This window comes from Eumetopias jubatus, unplaced genomic scaffold, assembly GCF_037043125.1.
Source record: "Eumetopias jubatus isolate StellerSeaLion01/CBP00866 unplaced genomic scaffold, mEumJub1_p1.0 scaffold_7, whole genome shotgun sequence".
Lineage (NCBI taxonomy): Eukaryota > Metazoa > Chordata > Mammalia > Carnivora > Otariidae > Eumetopias > Eumetopias jubatus.
In genome coordinates, this window is record NW_028274813.1 from 97,530,855 (window position 1) to 97,550,202 (window position 19,348).

A 19,348-nucleotide genomic window follows, 5' to 3' on the forward strand; every position below is an offset into this window, starting at 1 on the left:
GGCTTCAGGACCCCTTTACACATTTAAAAATTATGGAGGACCCAAAAGAATTTTTATTTATTTGGGTTATACCTATTGATATTTACCATATTAAAAATTAAAAGAGAGAAATTTTTAAAATATTTATTTATTTTAAGTAACAGTAATAAATCCATTACAGATTAACATAAATAACATTTTTATGAAAAGTGACTATCTTGCAAACACAAAAAAATAAGTGAAAAGAGTGGTACTGTTTTACATTTCTGAAAATCTCTTTAATATCTAGCTTAATCAAAAACTGTTATAGTTTCCTATTTGCTTCTGCCTTCAAATTGTTAGAACATGTTGTTTTGCTTGAAAAATATAGAGAAAAGCTGGCTTCATAAAGATATATAGTGGAAAAAGGGAGTATTTTAATAGCAATTTAGGATAACTATGGATATACTTCTTTGATACTACACCAAAATTCAACAGTTGGTATTTTCTTAAGGGTTTACTGTAACGTGGCATCTGACTTCCAGCTATTAAACTTTTTGTACTTTGTTACATTAAAATCTGTTGGTCAGTCTCACTCTTTTATCTGTATCATTTTGTAACATCATGCACTGGTTATTTCAAAAATATTGGTTTCTTTGTATTATGCTGATCCTCCAAATGTTCACAGAATTCATTATACAATATCAAAAAATCGTATTTATTAATTGCACCACCGAGAGGAAAGTCTTTAAGTACTGGGAAGCTGTCAAGATCATAGTGGCAGGTACAAGTTTTCAAAATTTCTAATTTGTGCTTGAAAGCTCAATTTTACCCAAGAAATGCTATCAGCTGTTTTCCTTTAAGTGTGCACTTTGTTCAGTTTTGAAGAAATGCCTGCCAAATAACCAAGACTGAATCACTCACTATGTGTAGCAAACAGACTCTAAAGTGGTCTCAATGATTCCCACTCCCTGGTGTTCATGTCCTGCATGATTCCCTCCCTTTAGTGTAGGCAAGACATGTGACTTACTTCTAACCAACAGAATACAGCAAAGGTAACAGGATATACATGACTTTGTGTACGGGACTTCATTACATAAGATCATAATGCCATTCTGCTAAGGATTTTCTCTACTGTGGGCTTTGAGCAAATAAGCTATGTGGGAAAGACCCACTTGGCAAAGCCAGAGACTCTCAGTCTGACAACCGTTAAGAAACTGAGTGTTGCCAATTACCATGAGAACTTGGAAGCAGATACTTCTCCAGTCAAGCTTCAGATGAGACTGCAACCTCAGAGTCCACACCTTGAATGTAGCCTTGTGACACCCTGAAGCAGAGGATCCAGCTAAGCCATAACCTGACTCCTGACCCATAGAAACTATGAGATAATAAATGTGTGTGGTTTTAAACCACTGTTTGTGGTAATACTGATACACAAAAATAATATACCATGGTTTATCAGTCATTCTTTCAAGTAAAAGTAGTCTTCTATTTTTAAAAAGCGGGTGGTTTAGGTCACATTTCAATTACACAAGTGTTTTTCCTCAAGATAACCATTAAACTTCAGACACATACTATCCACTTCATCACACAAAATATTTTTAAAAGACACATATTCAAAGGTAGAGATTTAACAAAATAACATGTAAATACTTCATCAAGGAAACCAAGTATGAATATATTTTACTGGGAGTGCATGGTGGGAATGAATACAAAAACTACTCATACTTGGTACCACTGTCTTGATTTTACACTAAGGCACCAGCAGTTTACCCAATATTACTTTTGAATCACCAATGCACATGTCAGCGTGGCGGAAAAGGCAAATAGTGTCTTTGTATTATTATGACAATAGTATTGACTCCCAAACCCATGAAAGAGTCTCAGGGGAACCCCAGGGGACTGAAGACTACACACTGAAAACTGCTGCACTAAGGCAATGGTTCCATTTTAAGTATATATTTATATATAACATATATGTATATATGTATGTAAATACATATAAACTAGGGGTTAGTCTGGATCAAAATCCCAGATATCATTTTGCCAGCTGTGTGACCTTGAGTGAATAATTTAACCTCTGTGAGCCTCCATTTCCTCAACTATAAAACAGGAATAATAATAATAGTGCATACTTCACAGGGACGGTTAAGAATTAAATGATTAATTTATGTATAGCATTTAGAACAAAGCCTTACACATAAATATCAACTCAATAAATATTAACTATTACCATTAACTATTACTATTTGTTTAGAGTTTTTTAAACTAAATTATGAAGATATATTTTCAGAATAAAAATCTACAATGTCCTCTCAAAAGTTTTTCCAATTAAAAACCAAGAACAACTGACCCAATTTACAATCATAAATAATTTTCCACTATGCAATATACATTATGCTTTTATTCATGTTTTGTAGCACAATTTTCAATACTTTACCTATTTAATTTAAGCATGTCACCTGATTTAGGAACCGGCTCCATGGGTAGTTCCTGTAGTTATTACTCTGGGTACTGACTAAGCTATCATAAAGATGGTGACATTTTCTGATGCTAATTATGCTTCTATTGGATGACTACCCATGACAATCCAGAATTTTAATTGGTATTGTCTACACTGATAAGTAATATCCAATGTATCCCTGAGCTGTGTAGTTTCAGAAACACTTACAGGTTTAGACAAAGGCTGAACAATAACAGAACTATCTGAAGATCTAGATTCAGGATGAAAATTTACTGGCGAGGCAGCCACTGGATTTGATGTTGGGTTCGTGTAGTGTTGACTTGTAGGCTTGAATGCAGCAGTAATACCTGTATTTAAAATTACATAATACATTAAAATATTTTTATATAACCAATGATGTCAAAATACTTCACTTTAAAAGTAAAATAGTAAAGTAATACTGTACCTCGACTGAGTGCACCATTCTTTATTCCCCTTGAATATGAGCTGGGGTTTACTCTATTCAAAATATCTACAAAAAATTATATTTATTTTAAAATTCATTATTTGAATAAAATATATGTTAAGAAAATAGAAATCATGAATTGAAAACCATCAAACAGATTCCTGAAAAGAGTATGTAAGTTGTCACTCACTTAAAATACAGTTAATTGTAAACATACATATCTTTATCTACTAAAGAAACAAGATTACTAGCCTTGTTTTAATAGAATAAGAACAACCTAACTGTAACTCAAAATGCAAAAGTCAGAAGTAAAAGACTGATAAATGTGACTACATATAAGTCAAATTTTCTACAAAGCTTCTTTTATGGCAAAGAAATAGTTCACATAATTAGTAAAAATCTTCCAAAAATATATGTATATATAACCTATAATTAACGTATATATCTTTCTTTGAGTGATGACAGGGCTATATCCACTCAGGTTCCTATCACTCAAAACCAAACCCCTACCCAACCTCCATATCCCATTCACACCTTCCTTGGAAGTATCTTTATGAGGGATCTCACTGGATTATCTGCAGCATTAATCTTGAGTCCTGAAAAGGAAAAACTAGCAGAGATTGCCAACTAAAATAACAGTTTATCAGAGTACCTTATAACTTAAGGGGTTTCAAATCTACCAGTATACCAGAAGTCAATCTGAGCCTGATAGAACTTTCAGGATCACTTTAAAGTTCCTGATTCTGGCATGCACGTGAACTTCTGCAACTTCTAGATTATTTCCTAGTCAAACTAAAATTGGGAAGAGTGGGGATTTGCCAAAAATCGCTGGTTACAAAAAGGTAAAAGCAAAAACAAGTAAAACCTCATAAAAATTTCCTTTTTCTCATAGTAAAAAAGAACCAGATTCCATAAAATAACTCTATAAGTACAGGGCCACACAACAGTAGGGTTGTTTTCTGACAATGGCAATGCAGTGCTCTATACCTAAGCACTACCTATGTCTCAGAACAAAAACCTGCTCAAACAACTTGACACCATTTTCACTCAGAAATTCAAGATTATTACTCAAACCATCAAAGAACTATTGGTGAAAGTACTTTTTAGTGGCTGTATTCTACAAACACAAGTTTTTACCCTCCTTTCTAGCAGTTCTATACAAACACTTAACCCATATTCCATACATTAAAATATTTTATGGCTTACACAAAAACAACAATAAATTCATTTAAATTCTGCATAACAGTCCAGAAAATAATTTTTACTGGGGTCAGTCTCCTTTTTGATAGAATTATTTTAAAACTAATATGCACTGTTCTAGTTGAATACTGTTAACATCTACTACTTGGTATAATTCAATTTGATCTTAACTGTTATTTTTTTCAGTAAGATAATCTGAATAACTATTTTATAATATGGTAATATCCATTATAAAATGATCACAATGACTAGAAATAGTAATTAAGAGAATATATAATCCTGTTCCACTATCATTAAAAAGCATGCCATCATGCCTAGTTCAATTTATAATCAAAGTGGCACTCCACTTAGAACCTAAGAGATTACCAATCTGCCACAGGAAATGGTATTGAGAATTTAAGTGATCCTCCCTCTGATAAAACTGAATAAAAATGCCATTCCAAGTTTAGAGGAAATAGAAGAAAGAATCAAGCTTTCAGAAGACTTAAAAGTAGTGTCTTAATCATACCTTTAAGCACTGCCTTGATAAGAAAACTCTATTATGCTGGTCATATTCTTTGGTAAATTCACCTGGCTTAAACAAGCAAACAAATAAACATGTACCTGCAACTGGAAATGATCTATTTTCTCTTTCTGCCCTAACATTTGTATGTTATTTCTCTGTACTTTTTTATATTTTTGAGTGGACATTTTAGTAAGTGTCATTGGTCTTTGCTTTAGCATTCTAACAACATCAAATCCAACTACTCTAAAATCTAATAATCCACAAAGGTACCAAAATATTCTGCTAGAAAGCCATAAAAGATTTAAGTATTAACTAACTGCTACATCATCCAAGTACATGGCTGTAGACAGTGTTCTTCTATCTGATAAATATAAATGAGAGCTGGTAGAAGATGAATGTGGTCAGAAGCTGCAGCCCCTGTTGGCACACAGGTTAGAGACTGCAATTATTCTCTGCCTATGTATTTTGTAGCAATGTATGATGACATTGTAGTTGCCTGAATGTGAGGACCCCTGTCTGAGACTAAAACTTATTTAGTATACTATGACATTTGAAGAAAAGTATTTGAACCTCTTCCAGTTCTCTAATTCTGGGTTTAAGTGGGGAAAATAAACAGATAAACAGGTTACTTGGCTCCACTAAAAATTATGATTTCCAATTTCAAAAGACCTCCCATGTTACCAGCTAATCTTAGACTATTATTTTCCTCATATCTGGTATTTTAACCTTTTACCTCCCTCCTCAAGTCCTCAAATCATGTCCTCACCCTGATTCTGTAATTCTCACTCACCTCTCACCAAATCTTTCATCTCTAACTCCTTACAGAGGAACAAGGACATGAGTACCTTATAAGGCAGTTCACAAGTTTTTCCATTAGAAACAGTATTTCATAAAAGCTGGCTCCACTAAAAGTAAATGCTTACTTGAAATTGCTGGTTTTGAACTTGTTATCTCTCCAACAAAGATTGGTTCATCATCATCATCATCCTCAACCTCTTTTACTTTCTTCTGCCATGGTTCTAACTCTTCTTCTTCACATTCCATAAAGAGTTCTGCCATTTTTGAATTATCTAATTTTCAAAAGAAGAGAAGCAAACCTTATTTTCAAAAAGGAAATACATTTTTTTAAAATTCACAGTATATTTAAGATCTACTTTAATAGCCCTAATAGCAATTCGTGACTTGATATTTGTAGTTAGTTCATGGCAGCAACAGTGAGAAACTCAGAGCTCATTCTCTAAGACATAAACTAATGAATTTAGATAAATAGATAATGGTTGACAGTAGTCATTTACATGAAACAGTCAAAATGAGTTCCAGTCATATGCCTGGAGTATAATTTTATCTACAAAAAGGATTTCACCTAACCATTATCTCAGGGAAAAAAGTATTAACAAAGGGGAGATGAACTAAGAAGAGGTAACTCACAGGAGATATACTAGAAAAACTGAACCAAATTCAGGAATTCCAGGCACAAAGCAGGGATGAGGCACTGGACTAAAATAAGGGAACAAAATGAGACTTATTCTGTTCAGGGCAAATTAGACATTTCTTACCTAAAGAAACAGATCAAAGAACGTGGAGTAAATATGAACATACACCACCCTAGAAGTTCTGACCAAGCACAGAGCTCCTAGGTAGAATTTTAGTACCTCACTCTTAAATATTTATGGACAATCAATAAGTACCAGAAATTTCAGGAAAACCTCCAGTCTTTTAGACCAAATCAATAAAAAGATAAAGAATCCTAAGGAAAAGAGATAATGCAGAGAGCAAAATATTAAAGACAATATATTAGCATCTTTAGAGATACTAGATAAGAATTTTATAAAAATATTCAGGAAAAAATCAGATTAAAAATATGAAAGCCAAAATTTTTTAATTCAGTTTTTTAAAAAAATCATAATATCCCCAGAGGGGGAGCTAAGAGAAAAAGAGAAAAAGAGAAAAATACACACACACACACACACACACACACACACACACACACACACACACACTAAATAGTGAAGAGAACACAAGGTTGTCAGAGAAAATCAATTTCAAAGTACAACATTCACCTAATAAAATTTACAGAAAGAGAACAGAGAAAAAGCAGGGAGTAGGTTATCTGAGAAATAATACAGGAAAATTTCCTAGATTGGAAAACATAAATCTCTGGGTTGTAAGGCCCCACCAGGTACACAGCACAATGATCAAGAAAAAAGTTACATCAAGACACATCATCATGAAATTTCAGAACAAAAAAGATAAAGAGAATATCCAAGATCTATGGGGCGGGGTGGGGTGGAAAGAACCGTTCATATACAAAAGGTCAATAAGAGTAAGAACTATATTATAATACTTTAGTAGAAGACAGTAAATAATACCTCAGTAATTTCTAACCAAAATTATTTTTCAATCTAGAATTCTTTACCCAAACTTTTCATCAAGTGTGAAAATAAAGAAGAGCAACACCACACAAGATTTACTTCCCACGTAACCCTTCTCAGGAAGTTACTACAGAATCCATAAAAATATGAGACTTAACCAAGATAGAAACACAGCATGTAGAAAACACAGTGTTCAATACAAAGTCCCAGGACAATAGTTTTCAGCAGACCCAGAAAACAACCAGTCCAGACTAGATTGGAACAGTACTTCAGGAGGAAATGTCTCTGGGACACCAAAGAAAAGATGATTAAAATGTAATCATCTTTTTAGACTACCTGACAAGTTCTACTATGTAGAAAACTGAATTGAGAGGCTACTGAAGAGTATGGGAAGACATGCCTATAGATTTTTATACAACTTAGCAAATGAAAATACATGAAAAGCATTAATAGCTAGATACATGAGAAAAAAAGAAAGAAAGAAAGAAAGAGAAGGAAGGGAGGGAGGGAAGGAGGGAGGAAGAGGGAGAGAGAAAGAAAAAGAAAGAAAAGAGAAAAGAAAAGAAAGAAAAAGGAAGAAAGAAAGAAAGAAAGAAAGAAAGAAAGAAAGAAAGAAAGAAAAGAAAGAAAGAAAGAAAGAAAGAAAGAAAAAGGAAGGAAGAAAGAAAGAGGGAGGGAGGGAGGGAAGGAAGGGTAAATGTATGTATTCTATGTATAACAGCATATTAAAAGCATATTACCATGCCCGTCAGTGAAGAGCATTTATTATAGTCATCATAATGAAACATCAACTATGGATTAAACCAAATACTGAGATAATAATTATATTGGGAGATACTTGGAGGGAAGGGCTAGCTCTAAGAAAGCAAAAATTCTCATGTCAGATTATTAGAAAGTGGTAAAATTGATTATGCAACAGACAGCACAACATATATGCACATATGCACATAAGCATTCTTCAAGAAACTGGTTAAGCCATTTAAAGTCTTTTCAGATGGTCTGACTCTTTAAACTATGTGCATATATTCCTTTAAGCAGAAATGGAGAAAAAGGAGAAGGGGAAGAGAAACAGTACTGAGCACCTAAACTAAAGTAGTAAGAGTGGAGATGGATATAAGTGGATATAACTAAATATATGGAATGAGATGGGGGGTGGTCTACCAAAAAAACCCCGAACAAACAAAAAACAAACAAACAAAAAAAACCCTCTAGGGTTCTGGCTTTGACAATATCCTTCATTTATCATTTAAATATAGTCATTTCTAAGGGTAATTTTTTATTATATTAGAGTAATGCCACTTCTACTTTTGACTCAAAATTAGGACAACGTTCTACCACTTCTTAAAAGATACTAACTGAAACAATGCTTTGGGGATGGCATACCATGGATGGTATGGGGATGGAAATACCATATCAAATTAAGAACCATTCTTTTATAAATTTTTAAATTTTTTCCTTTCTATAAAAGTATGTCACAAATTATTTCCTCTTAACATTATTTAAATGTTAATAGTCCACCTACCAAAACAAAAAAGGCCTTCCCATTTTCCCAAATGTCATGAACATCATGAACTGATCCCTTTCTTTTCTATACTATATACTGTTTTATTAATTATATAGAATTCTTCAAGTCGAATGATTAAAAATATATGTCCCAAGACCAAACTGAGCTCTTTGACTGTATTTCCTTCTACACTCTAGATAGGCAGTAGGCACACAGTATATAATAATTTATGGACTAGGAAACTAAGCAGTCAGGCAATGCCTAATTTTTAAAAATTAGCGAAACTCATTGTATATGGATAATAAAAGTTTCAAATCAGTTTGTGTTATGGGCTGAACTGTGTTTTTCCAATATTCATATGTTAAAGTCCTCACCATCAGTACCTCACAATATTACTATATTTGGAGACAGGGTCTTTAAAGAGGTGATGAAGTTAAAATGAAGTTATTAGGGTGGGCGCTAATTCAAAATGACTGGTGTCCTTAAAAGAGGAGATCAGGACATGGATACGTGCTTGGAGGTTAAGACCATCTAAAGACATAGGAAGCATATGGGCATCTATCTATAAGCGAAGGAGAGAGGCCTGGTACAGATGCTTCCTTCATGGCCCTCAAAAGGAATCAAATCTTTGAGTTGATTCTTTTTTTTTTTTTTTAAAGATTTTATTTATTTATTTGACAGAGAGAGACACAGTGAGAGAGGGAACACAAGCAGGAGGAGTGGGAGAGGGAGAAGCGAAGCAGGCTTCCCGCGGAGCAGGGAGCCCGACGTGGGGCTCGATCCCAAGACCCTGGGATCATGACCCGAGCCGAAGGCAGACGCTTAACGACTAAGCCACCCAGGTGCCCCTAAGTTGATTCTTATGAGACCAACACTTTGATCTCATACTTCTAGCCCCCAGAACCATGAGAAATTCTGAAATAAATTTCTGTTGTTTAAGCTATCCAGTCTACGGTTCTCGGTTATAGAAGCCGTAGCAAACAATACAGAAGACAAAGGTCTTCCTCATTCTTCTTAAAAGGGTACTGCCATTGTCAATACACCCAGGAAAAATTGTTAAGAAAAAAAAATTTAAAGACACATAACAGCTTTATGTATTTTAGAAATAATTATTTTTTGTCTATGCATAAAAGAAACATAGGTAATTATGTACACCAAACTAAGTTATCACTGGGCATAAGAAGAAAAAAAACTTCATTTCTACTTTACTCACTTAATTTATATTACTTGTTATGTGAGCATTTGTTACTCTAACTTTAAGATTTTTTGTCTACAAGAAAATGTGCCTACCTTTCCTCCTTTATACTGAAGCAAATTTATCAGTTCAAAAGCCACGAAAACCAGTATCAGTTGTGGCAGCAAAACTTACTTTTTGGCTGAAAAGGGTTGTCGCCCATCAAGTTGCAGAGTTGACTTTCTGTAAACTGTCACCTAAGTACTGACACATGATATCAGTCAATTTTATGAGTCACTTTAAGGAATGCCAAATATTGAAACATGAAACTTGGGGTTCGGAAATTCTTGGATCTAATTTTGATCTCGAAACTCACCATGTGACTCCAGACAAGAGAGCAATTTATATCTCAGTTTTCCTTCCTATAAAATAAAGATACCTAGTATTAGAGTGGATCTCATTAAATTAAATGTACACATACTTAATTTTTCCTATGAAAAGTTCAATTTTTAAGTTTGATATGTCTGACATACACTTGCAACTCACTTTATATAACTGGTTCATTCCTGAATGAACCTAAATTTAGTAAATAAAATGGTGATTCTATTAAGCACTTACTACTTGAAGAAGTCTGAATTATTAACCTACAAATAATTTTTTAAAGTATCCTTTTATAAAAATGAGTAATCATTTCATGATGTATTGTTTTAGTAAGTCTGAATTTTCAACTACAAAGGGATATACTAATCTTTAACTGTAACCTATTCACATTTCAGATATAAATGTAATTATTTCCACAAGAAAACATAACTTTATTTTTTAATTAAATATTTCATTCATTCATTTTTTTATTTTTTTAAAGATTTTTATTTATTTATTGAGAGAGAGAGAGAGAATGGTAGAGAGAGAGCATGAGAGGGAAGAAGGTCAGAGGGAGAGGCAGACTCCCTGCTGAGCAGGGAGCCCGATGCGGGACTCGATCCCGGGACTCCAGGATCATGACCTGAGCCGAAGGCAGTCGCTTAACCGACTAAGCCACCCAGGCACCCAATTCATTCATTTTTAAATCAGAGAGAGAGAGTGAGCACAAGCAGGGGGAGTAGCAGGCAGAGGGAGAAGCAGGCTCCCCGCTGAGCAAGGATCCTGATGTGGGACTCGATCCCAGGACCCCGGGATCATGACCTGAGACGCAGGCAGCCGCTTACCTGGCTAACCCACCCAGGCATCCCAAAAAAACATAACTTTAAATAAATTTTAGTTTAGGGGCGCCTGGGTGGCTCAGTCATTAAGCATCTGCCTTCGGCTCACGTCATGATCCCGGGGTCCCAGGATCAAGTCCCACATTGGGCTCCCTGCTCAGTGAGGAGCCTGCTTCTCCCTCTCCCACTCCCCCTGCTTGTGTTCCCCTCTCTCACTGTCTCTGTCAAACAAATAAAATCTTAAAAATAAATAAATAAAAACAAATTTTAGTTTATATATTTCTGATTTTTTTATCAAAGACCTTAAAAAGGAAAGAAAAGTAAATGGACATATTTCATCACAGATTAATTCATTCAAAAATAACTACTCTTTGGGTGCTTGGCTGGCTCAGTCAGAAGAGCATATGACTCTTGTTCTCAGGGTTGTGGGTTCGAGGCCCAGGTTGGGTGTAGAGATTACTAAAAAATATAAAAATAATAACTACTCATTGCCTTCTGAATGCAAGATGATGTGCTGAGGTTTTAGGGAAAAAACAAAAATGAGTAAGTCATAGTCCTTGCCTTCAGAAATTTATAATCTAGTATATTTCTTTGGGATTGAAAAACAATTGCTATTAGAATAAAAATTATCAAAAAGAAATTTTAATTCATTTATTTAAAACAAGAATTATTCTGGATTCCCACATACACAACATCATAAATTTTATAAAATTTACAAATTTTAAAATAACTTTTAGTTATAAAGCAAAAAAAGATAAAAACTAGAGAGCAGACACCTAAAATACTAAAATGCACACTAATTCAATCTTTATATTTCTCCTTATCCTCAGGCTGACACAAGCAAATTTTCTTGCTTTCTAGTTCCCAATTTATTTGGACTGCATTAATCCACAGGGAAAAATAACTATTATTTTAACTTCAGAATTTACTGTTATAAATGTTTTAACTACTATCACAGGAGACTCTAATGAATCTTTTTTTTTTAAAGATTTATTTATTTATTTGAGAGAGAGAACACGAGCAAAGTGCAGAAAAGGAGAGAGTATCCTCAAGCAGACACCCTGCTGAGCGCAGAGGCCCACATGGGACTCAATCCCATGACCCCAGATGAGGACCTGAGCCAAAATCAAAAGTTGGATGCTTAACCTACTGAGCCACCCATGCGCCAAGACTCTACTGAATCTTGTGTTTAACTGAATTCACCAAGTTTTGAAGTCTATTTAAATCTCATTAACTCGGGGCGCCTGGGTGGCTCAGTTGTTAAGCGTCTGCCTTCCGCTCAGGTCATGATCCCAGGGTCCTGGGATTGAGCCCTACATCAGGCTCCCTGCTCGGCGGGAGGCCTGCTTCTCCCTCTTCCACCCTCTCTGCTTGTGTTCCCTCTCTCGCTGTGTCTCTCTCTGTCAAATAAATAAATAAATAAATAAATCTGTAATAAATAAATAAATAAGTCTGATTAACTCAATTATCTGAATAGTTGTAGCTTATCTCTAAACTAGTATCAGTGTTATGACTATGTCAAGGAGATAAATACGTGACAATTTTTGCTCATGTTAAGGACCTACTTGTTACCAAGAATACAGAATATTTTTCAAGAGCCACAATTACACAGCTTAAGAGACTCATATGTAATATTTTTTTATTTGAATAGTTATTGGGTTATAATAATGGTTATACTGAATATTAAATAGTTGACATATATATATTTTTTGCTAAGTGATCATATAAATCTCTCTTACCAAAACTCTGAAATTAGTATTCAATTTACAAATATTCAATTAATGAATGACTCATCTATATGAACAGACATCTACTGCCTATTATGATAGAGATGACTTTAAGATAACCTACTTCAAAAGCTTAAGGACCACAGTAAGCTACTTAGAAACCTCAACTGATACAGTCTCAAACACACTATAAAGCTGGAAATCCTCAGATGTAATTAGAAGCATAATTTCAGCCTAAAGCTGCACTATGTAATGTAGTAGCCATTAGCCACATGTGACTATTTACATTTAATTAATTAAAATTAAATAAAATTAAAATTCAGTTCCTCAGTTTTACTAGCCCATTTCAAATGCTCAAAGCCACATGTGACTGGTGGCTACTGTATTGGACAGTACAGCTACAGAACATTTCTACTGGACAACACTACCCTAAAGAATCATTGCCATATTTTGTTCTGGTTAATAAACACTTTCATGGATTCCTTTGGCATCTCTGCCACTGAAGCATGCCAAAATTACCACCATAAAAACCTCTCAGGTCACCACTTCAGAATTTTGGTAGTAAGGCACGGAATTCTATGAAGGATTAAATCAGCTGCCACCGAAGTGGAATATCCAGCAAAGATATGCAGTGAGGGTCTCAAAGTTCCAAAACATTCTAATAGCTTCTACAGCTCACACTGAGCCCCAAAATAGCCAGAAAAAGAGAACACTCAATTTCAGCTACTGACTCATTTCATGACCATGTTTAATATTTAATACACTTGTTTCTATGAAGAAAAACATGAAATCCAATTAACTGACTAATCAAAGACTTTTTAGAAAATAATTCATTCACTGTTGGAGACTACTCATATAAATAATTTTAATTCCTATCTTACTATTTTTTGTTTCAGCTTTTATATATCTAAAATTAAACAATATCTTAAATAATTTTTCTACAGAAATTTTAAAAATCAATGGAAATGCAGGTCTAAATTTTTAATTGCTTGAAAAATTTACTTTTATCCATTGAGAGATATCACCCGATACAATATCATTGTGTTAAATAAAGGTAACGCATTTGACCTGGTACATAAGCACACAGTATGGCACAGGTGTGCTACGTACTAGATATAGTTCTATTTACTTTCTGATAAAGATTAAGCAATTTCACAAACCACAACTGTAGAGTCTGCACATAAAAAAAAAGAGCATTAGGCTAGAAGTCAGAAGAACCAGTCATAGCCCCAGCACTGCTACAACTTTCAATCAAATCAAGTTACAATTCTGGGTCTCAGCTCTTAGGTCAACTAATAATCTCTACAACTTAATTTAGCTCTATACTTTACTGTATACTGTATACTTTAAACATTTATTAATAATAAACAGTAAAACATGGTGAAGAATGAATGCCACATTCAAATTCTGACTCAACCATTTATTATCTGGATGACCTTGGGAAAGTTAATCTCTGTGCCTTGCTTTACTATATGTATGCAACTTATTTGATAAAGTTATAGTGAAGATTAAATTAGATAGCAAACATAGAGCACATAACTCAGTGCCTAAGACACAGAAATCATCCAATAAATCTTAACAATTTTAAACTCTGTGCTTAATACCATTTTCAAGAACTCTAAGAACAGTTCACAATTTTGTTACTATACTAGAATTTACAAGCTATCAGCTGAGCATTTAGAAATTATTTTGTTTTTTAAGATCTTCATTACAGTAGTATTTCACATGATGAAATGTTAGCTTTGTAAGTATACCTTCCAGAATGTAGCTGTCACATCTATCCTACCATATTTTCATCTTTTTAAGAAGCATTTATAAACTAGTGAAAACACATAAAAAATTTTAAACCTTCATATAAACACATATACCTACAATTTATCAATACTGTTAAATTATATACTACTCGTCTCATAGAATAAAACAAGTAATTCAAAAATACCAACATACAAAAATTAGCATTTGGATAAAGTGCCTTATACTATTTCCATAAAAAAGAAAACTTTCATTTTACATGCATCAGTGTATTTTAATTTCTAAAAAAATCCTTTTTATTTTTTAAGTTTTTTTTAAGTTTTTATTTATTTGACAGAGAGAGAGAGAGCACAAGTAGGCAGAGCAGCAAGCAGAGGGAGGGGGAGTAGCAGGCTCTCTGCTGAGCAGGGAGCCCGATGCGGGGCTCGACCCCAGGACCCTGGGATCACAACCTGAGCCGAAGGCAGCTACTTCCAACTGAGCCACCCAGGTTGCCCTAAAAAAATCCTTTTTAAAAATGAGTAAGCAGCAAGTAAAATAAAAAAAATTGAGGAATATGGTGAATGGTTAAATTCTCCATCTCCCCAGACACCAAAAGTTATTCAATGAAATAATCTGAGAAACTATTAAAAAGTTAATCTTTGCTTTTTTCTCATCATAAAAATGTTTAATTGGGGGCTTGCATTCCTAACCAAGAAATTAGCAACACGAAAAACCAGATTAACATAAAAGGGAAAATACAAAACCAAAATAGAATCAACTTAAATACTGAAATTTTTTATTCAAAATAAGGATAGCATACATAAATAACGTTCAACTAACTCATAAATTTTGTCTAAGATTAACAAGCGAGCTGTAACCTTTAACAATTTTACTTATATACTTAGAAGAGTTTTTCAGTGGAATGATTTGGATGACACAGGGTCATCAAAACATTGTCATTTTTTTCCTCTCACAAATTTGACAAGAAATCAGGTATTCAAATCATTCCACTGACTTTAAAGCTTTGGTTTATGTTCTGTTTCATTTTATAAACAATTCTTCAGTCTTTGTGACTAATGGTATACCAAAATGGAGGTCTACAATTTTAGAATTCTAATCCCAAATGAATAGAGCTTTAAGGAGTCAAAGTGGGTTGTTAACTATGAGTAACAATTTAATATTTCCAACCCTGGTTCTGTGATCTCTCAAGAATTTCCAACGATCTCAAGGTGATACTAGAAAATTCATTTTAATGTTCATTATCTTAAAAACATACACAGTCTTCTGAGGACAGAGAGTCATTTTAAAAATTCCACTTTTATATCACCTTAATATCCATCACCTATTGATTCTACCATGGAAATTAACTAACAGGGTTAGAAAAACAGAAAATGATGATGTGCACCCTGGCATATAAATCACACAAATACAAATCTTAAAGCATAAGCAATAAACCCCATAAAACTGAAAAAGACCCACAACTATTTCAGAAAATTCAGATGTTTAAACATGAAATTTTATAAAGAAATTAGCTTATTAAATTTATTTACAAACATTAAGCAGATGAAACCAAATTTCAAATCAGTACTTCCCATTTTTATGCCTCTTATTTTTTAAAATGATTTATTGTTAGAAAACTCAGTACCTATTTTTTAGAATCAGTCCAGTTAACTGGTTACTGTTAAAAACTACAGACTAATTCCTGAAGACAGCACATTTCAGCCACACAAAATGTACAATTAGAAACATCTGATCACTTAGCAGCTAAATACTATAGGCAAAATACTGGGGGATCATAGAAACTTTAGAAGATACCTCATCAAATCTTAACCAATTTCTGAAAGATTCTAATTTTTATTTTAAGCAGAATACTGTGTTCTGAAAATGGTCACCCCAAGAATAGGAGAAAAGGTCCCCAAAAGAGGAGACTATAGATATACAGTATTGTTTTTTAAATAAACCAAATATTTCAAATGTCATTTTAAAAAAAAGATCATACGTGCAGGAATCTTAACAGTGAACAGGCAAAAGAAAGAGGGAACAGACTGGAACTCAGCCTTGACTGGAGTTAAAAGGGAAAAGGACAGGACAGGAAAGGAAAGAAAGGAAGCATTTCATGAAGAAAGAACAGCATGTGCAAAAGATCTATGTCACAGCAAATATGAGAAACTGAAAAAAAAAACACAAAAAAAACTAGTGTGAGTGCAAAAGAAAAGCAAGGGGGTATATGGTAGGAGATAAGACAGAAGTCAAACAACACAGCATCCCAGAGATCATGTTAGGAATTTTTCCCTTAACCTAAGAGCAATGGAAAGCCAATAAGGGGATTTTCAGCAAGAACTGATATGATCAGCTTGCCATTTGCAACGACGTGGATGGAACTGGAGGGCGTTATGCTGAGTGAAATAAGTCCATCAGAGAAAGACATGTATCATATGACCTCACTGATACGAGGAATTCTTAATCTCAGGAAACAAACTGAGGGTTGCTGGAGTGGGGGTGGGGTGGGGAAGGAGCGGGTGGCTAGGTGATAGACATTGGGGAGGGTATGTGCTATGGTGAGCGCTGTGAATTGTGCAAGACTGAATCACAGATCTGTACCTCTGAAACAAATAATGCAATATATGTTAAGAAAAAAAAAAGAAGAAGATAGCAGGAGGGGAAGAATGAAGGAGTGGAAATCGGAAGGGGAGACGAACCATGAGAGACGATGGACTCTGAAAAACAAACTGAGGGTTCTAGAGGGGAGGGGGTGGGGGGATGGGTTAGCCTGGTGATGGGTATTAAAGAGGGCACGTTCTGCGTGGAGCACTGGGTGTTATGCACAAACAATGAATCATGGAACACTACATCAAAAACTAATGATGTAATGTATGGTGATTAACATAACAATAAAAAAATTTAAAGGAATAAAAAAACTGATATGATCAGATTTGTGATACGGTGTCAAAAATAACAGAATTTGAGTCTAAAACCAAAGAGACAGTGGTTTTATTCTATCCTGTCTTAATCGATCCCCACTTGGCATACTGTGTATTGGCTATGACTCTTTCAACTGTTAAGTAACAGAAAACCCAATTCAAACTGGCTTAAGCAAAAGAGAACTCCTTGGCTCATTTACAGAACTAAATACAGGTACAATTTAAACTATGATATGTAAATCTAGTTTTTCTATCTCCATTCCTGGGTTTTACTTTCTCTATGTTGTTTCTACCCTCAGAAGAGGCTCCCCACTGTGAATGACTATGCCAGCTCCAACTTTGGACACTAATAAGAGGACAAGCTCTGACTGGAGTTGACTGGGTTGGCTTAAGTCATATGTGCTTCCCAAATCCAATCATTATTGCTAAGGACTTGCTCCCCCTAGTACCAGAGATAGAGACCCAACCAACCAGCCAACCAACCAACCAAAAAAACCCAGTAAGATAAAGATTTTCCCAAAGGAAAATCAAAGTATCTGTTACCAAAGTAGGAGGGAAGATGCCGTGTAGCAAAAACAGATGTCTATTATAATGACTTAGATTTAGAGCTCTGTCTAGGTCAAAAGACTAAAGATATTTAACCTAGGAAACATGAGACTGTGGGGTAGAAGTGGTAGAAGTAAAAGCTATTTACAAATATTTTTAAGTTTGTCATGAGAAAGAAAAAAGAGGATAACATTCTTTGTGGTTCAAGTGATAATAACAATAACAATATTAGTAATATTTAACTTGTTTTGAGTAAACTAGAGAATTTCATTCCTCGTGTTGAGCTTCAAGACAACTACTTAATTCATTATATACTATTATGTTATCCTAATTACAAATTATGCTATTTATAATAACTTTACCATTGGCTAACATTAATTAAATGCATATATTACTTTGTCTAATCCTCCAAAACTCTATGATGTAGACACTGTTATCATCCTCACTTTACAGCTGCAGAAACTGATTTATAGAGGTTAAGTACCTTGCCCAAAGTAGCACATCTAAGAGCAGAGCAAGGATTCAAATCTAGGCACTTAAAAGGCCGGAGATTTCAGCCATATATTACTTGCCTCCATCAGAAACAAGACCAAAACTACAGGGAAGCAGATGTCATCTCAACATAAGAATAAAACAATTAATAGTTAAAATATCAGGAAATGAGATGAACTCAAGATGTGATATATCACCAAAGAAAAATATGAAATATTTTAAGCATTATATAATTGAAAATGGTCACTTTCAACATCTCCAAGGGCCCTTCCAACCCTAATATTATAAACATATCCTTCTGTTACGGGGTTGTAAATTTTTACCTAGACAGAGAGACAAACGGAATTTATTATTTCAGTTAAAAAAAAAACTGTTCTAATTGAGAATGTTGAATTATGAAATGCCATTTTGGTATTATGAATAAAGTCTTTTGGTAATCAACCTATCATACCCAAATATTTTCTAGAAACTTTCAAGTTCAATGTAATGAATGAAGCAACTGGGTTGAAGTCCAACACTGAGGATAAAATTCTTGAGTTTATTCAAAGCAAGTAAACTCCTGAAGAAAAAAGAATAGTTGATAATTTTAAACAATTTAAGTTGCATTTTAATAAACCTGTTTGATGTCAATTCCCAATATCAAGATCTACCTCACAGACACTGATTCAGAGCAAAATTGGAAATCTCAAATTATCATGATAAACCCATTTTTTGAAATTTTAACATTTTTGATAACACAAAATTTTTTAATGTAATATCAATAAATAGAAGGCCTGTACTTCAGTAGACTGCTTACGTCTACAAATGAATCTAAATCAGCGGAGTTGTTAAAAGCTTCTATGTAAAAGGAACCCTTCTTCATAAGGATATGGGGAATCTCTCTTTGCACCACGTCCATTTCATCCAAGTAAAACCCCTGCTGACCCTGATCCAGGCTGCAATCCTTTTGCTCTAGTTATCCCCACCCATTCTGTCAGTCAAAACTAAGCTGAGCACAGCAATGCAGCTACTACATTTTCTACTGCACAGTATTCTGCTGAAGGTATCCAACTGAAGATCCCAATAACCCCCCCCAAATCAAATTACCCTTTCTTCACTTACATTTTC

The 19,348-nt window shown here is 34.2% G+C and overlaps 1 protein-coding gene across 5 annotated transcripts in view; it reads right to left on the reverse strand.

Moving 5' to 3' along the window:
• The window catches only part of ZNF280D (zinc finger protein 280D), a 129,867-nt gene that overhangs the window by 100,815 nt on the left and 9,704 nt on the right, over positions 1-19,348 (reverse strand). For 2 of the 5 annotated variants that reach the window (XM_028100205.1, XM_028100202.2), the window contains exons 2-6: positions 9,999-10,044; positions 9,818-9,886; positions 5,496-5,642; positions 2,868-2,933; positions 2,630-2,769 (exon numbers count right to left, since the gene is read on the reverse strand). In XM_028100205.1, the coding sequence (XP_027956006.1) occupies positions 2,630-2,769; positions 2,868-2,933; positions 5,496-5,642; positions 9,818-9,845 (381 nt within the window). In that variant the 5' untranslated portion in view covers positions 9,846-9,886; positions 9,999-10,044. The remainder of the gene's footprint in view (positions 1-2,629; positions 2,770-2,867; positions 2,934-5,495; positions 5,643-9,817; positions 9,887-9,998; positions 10,045-19,348) is intronic. The other 3 variants (XM_028100203.2, XM_028100201.2, XM_028100204.2) reach the window with 3 other exon arrangements.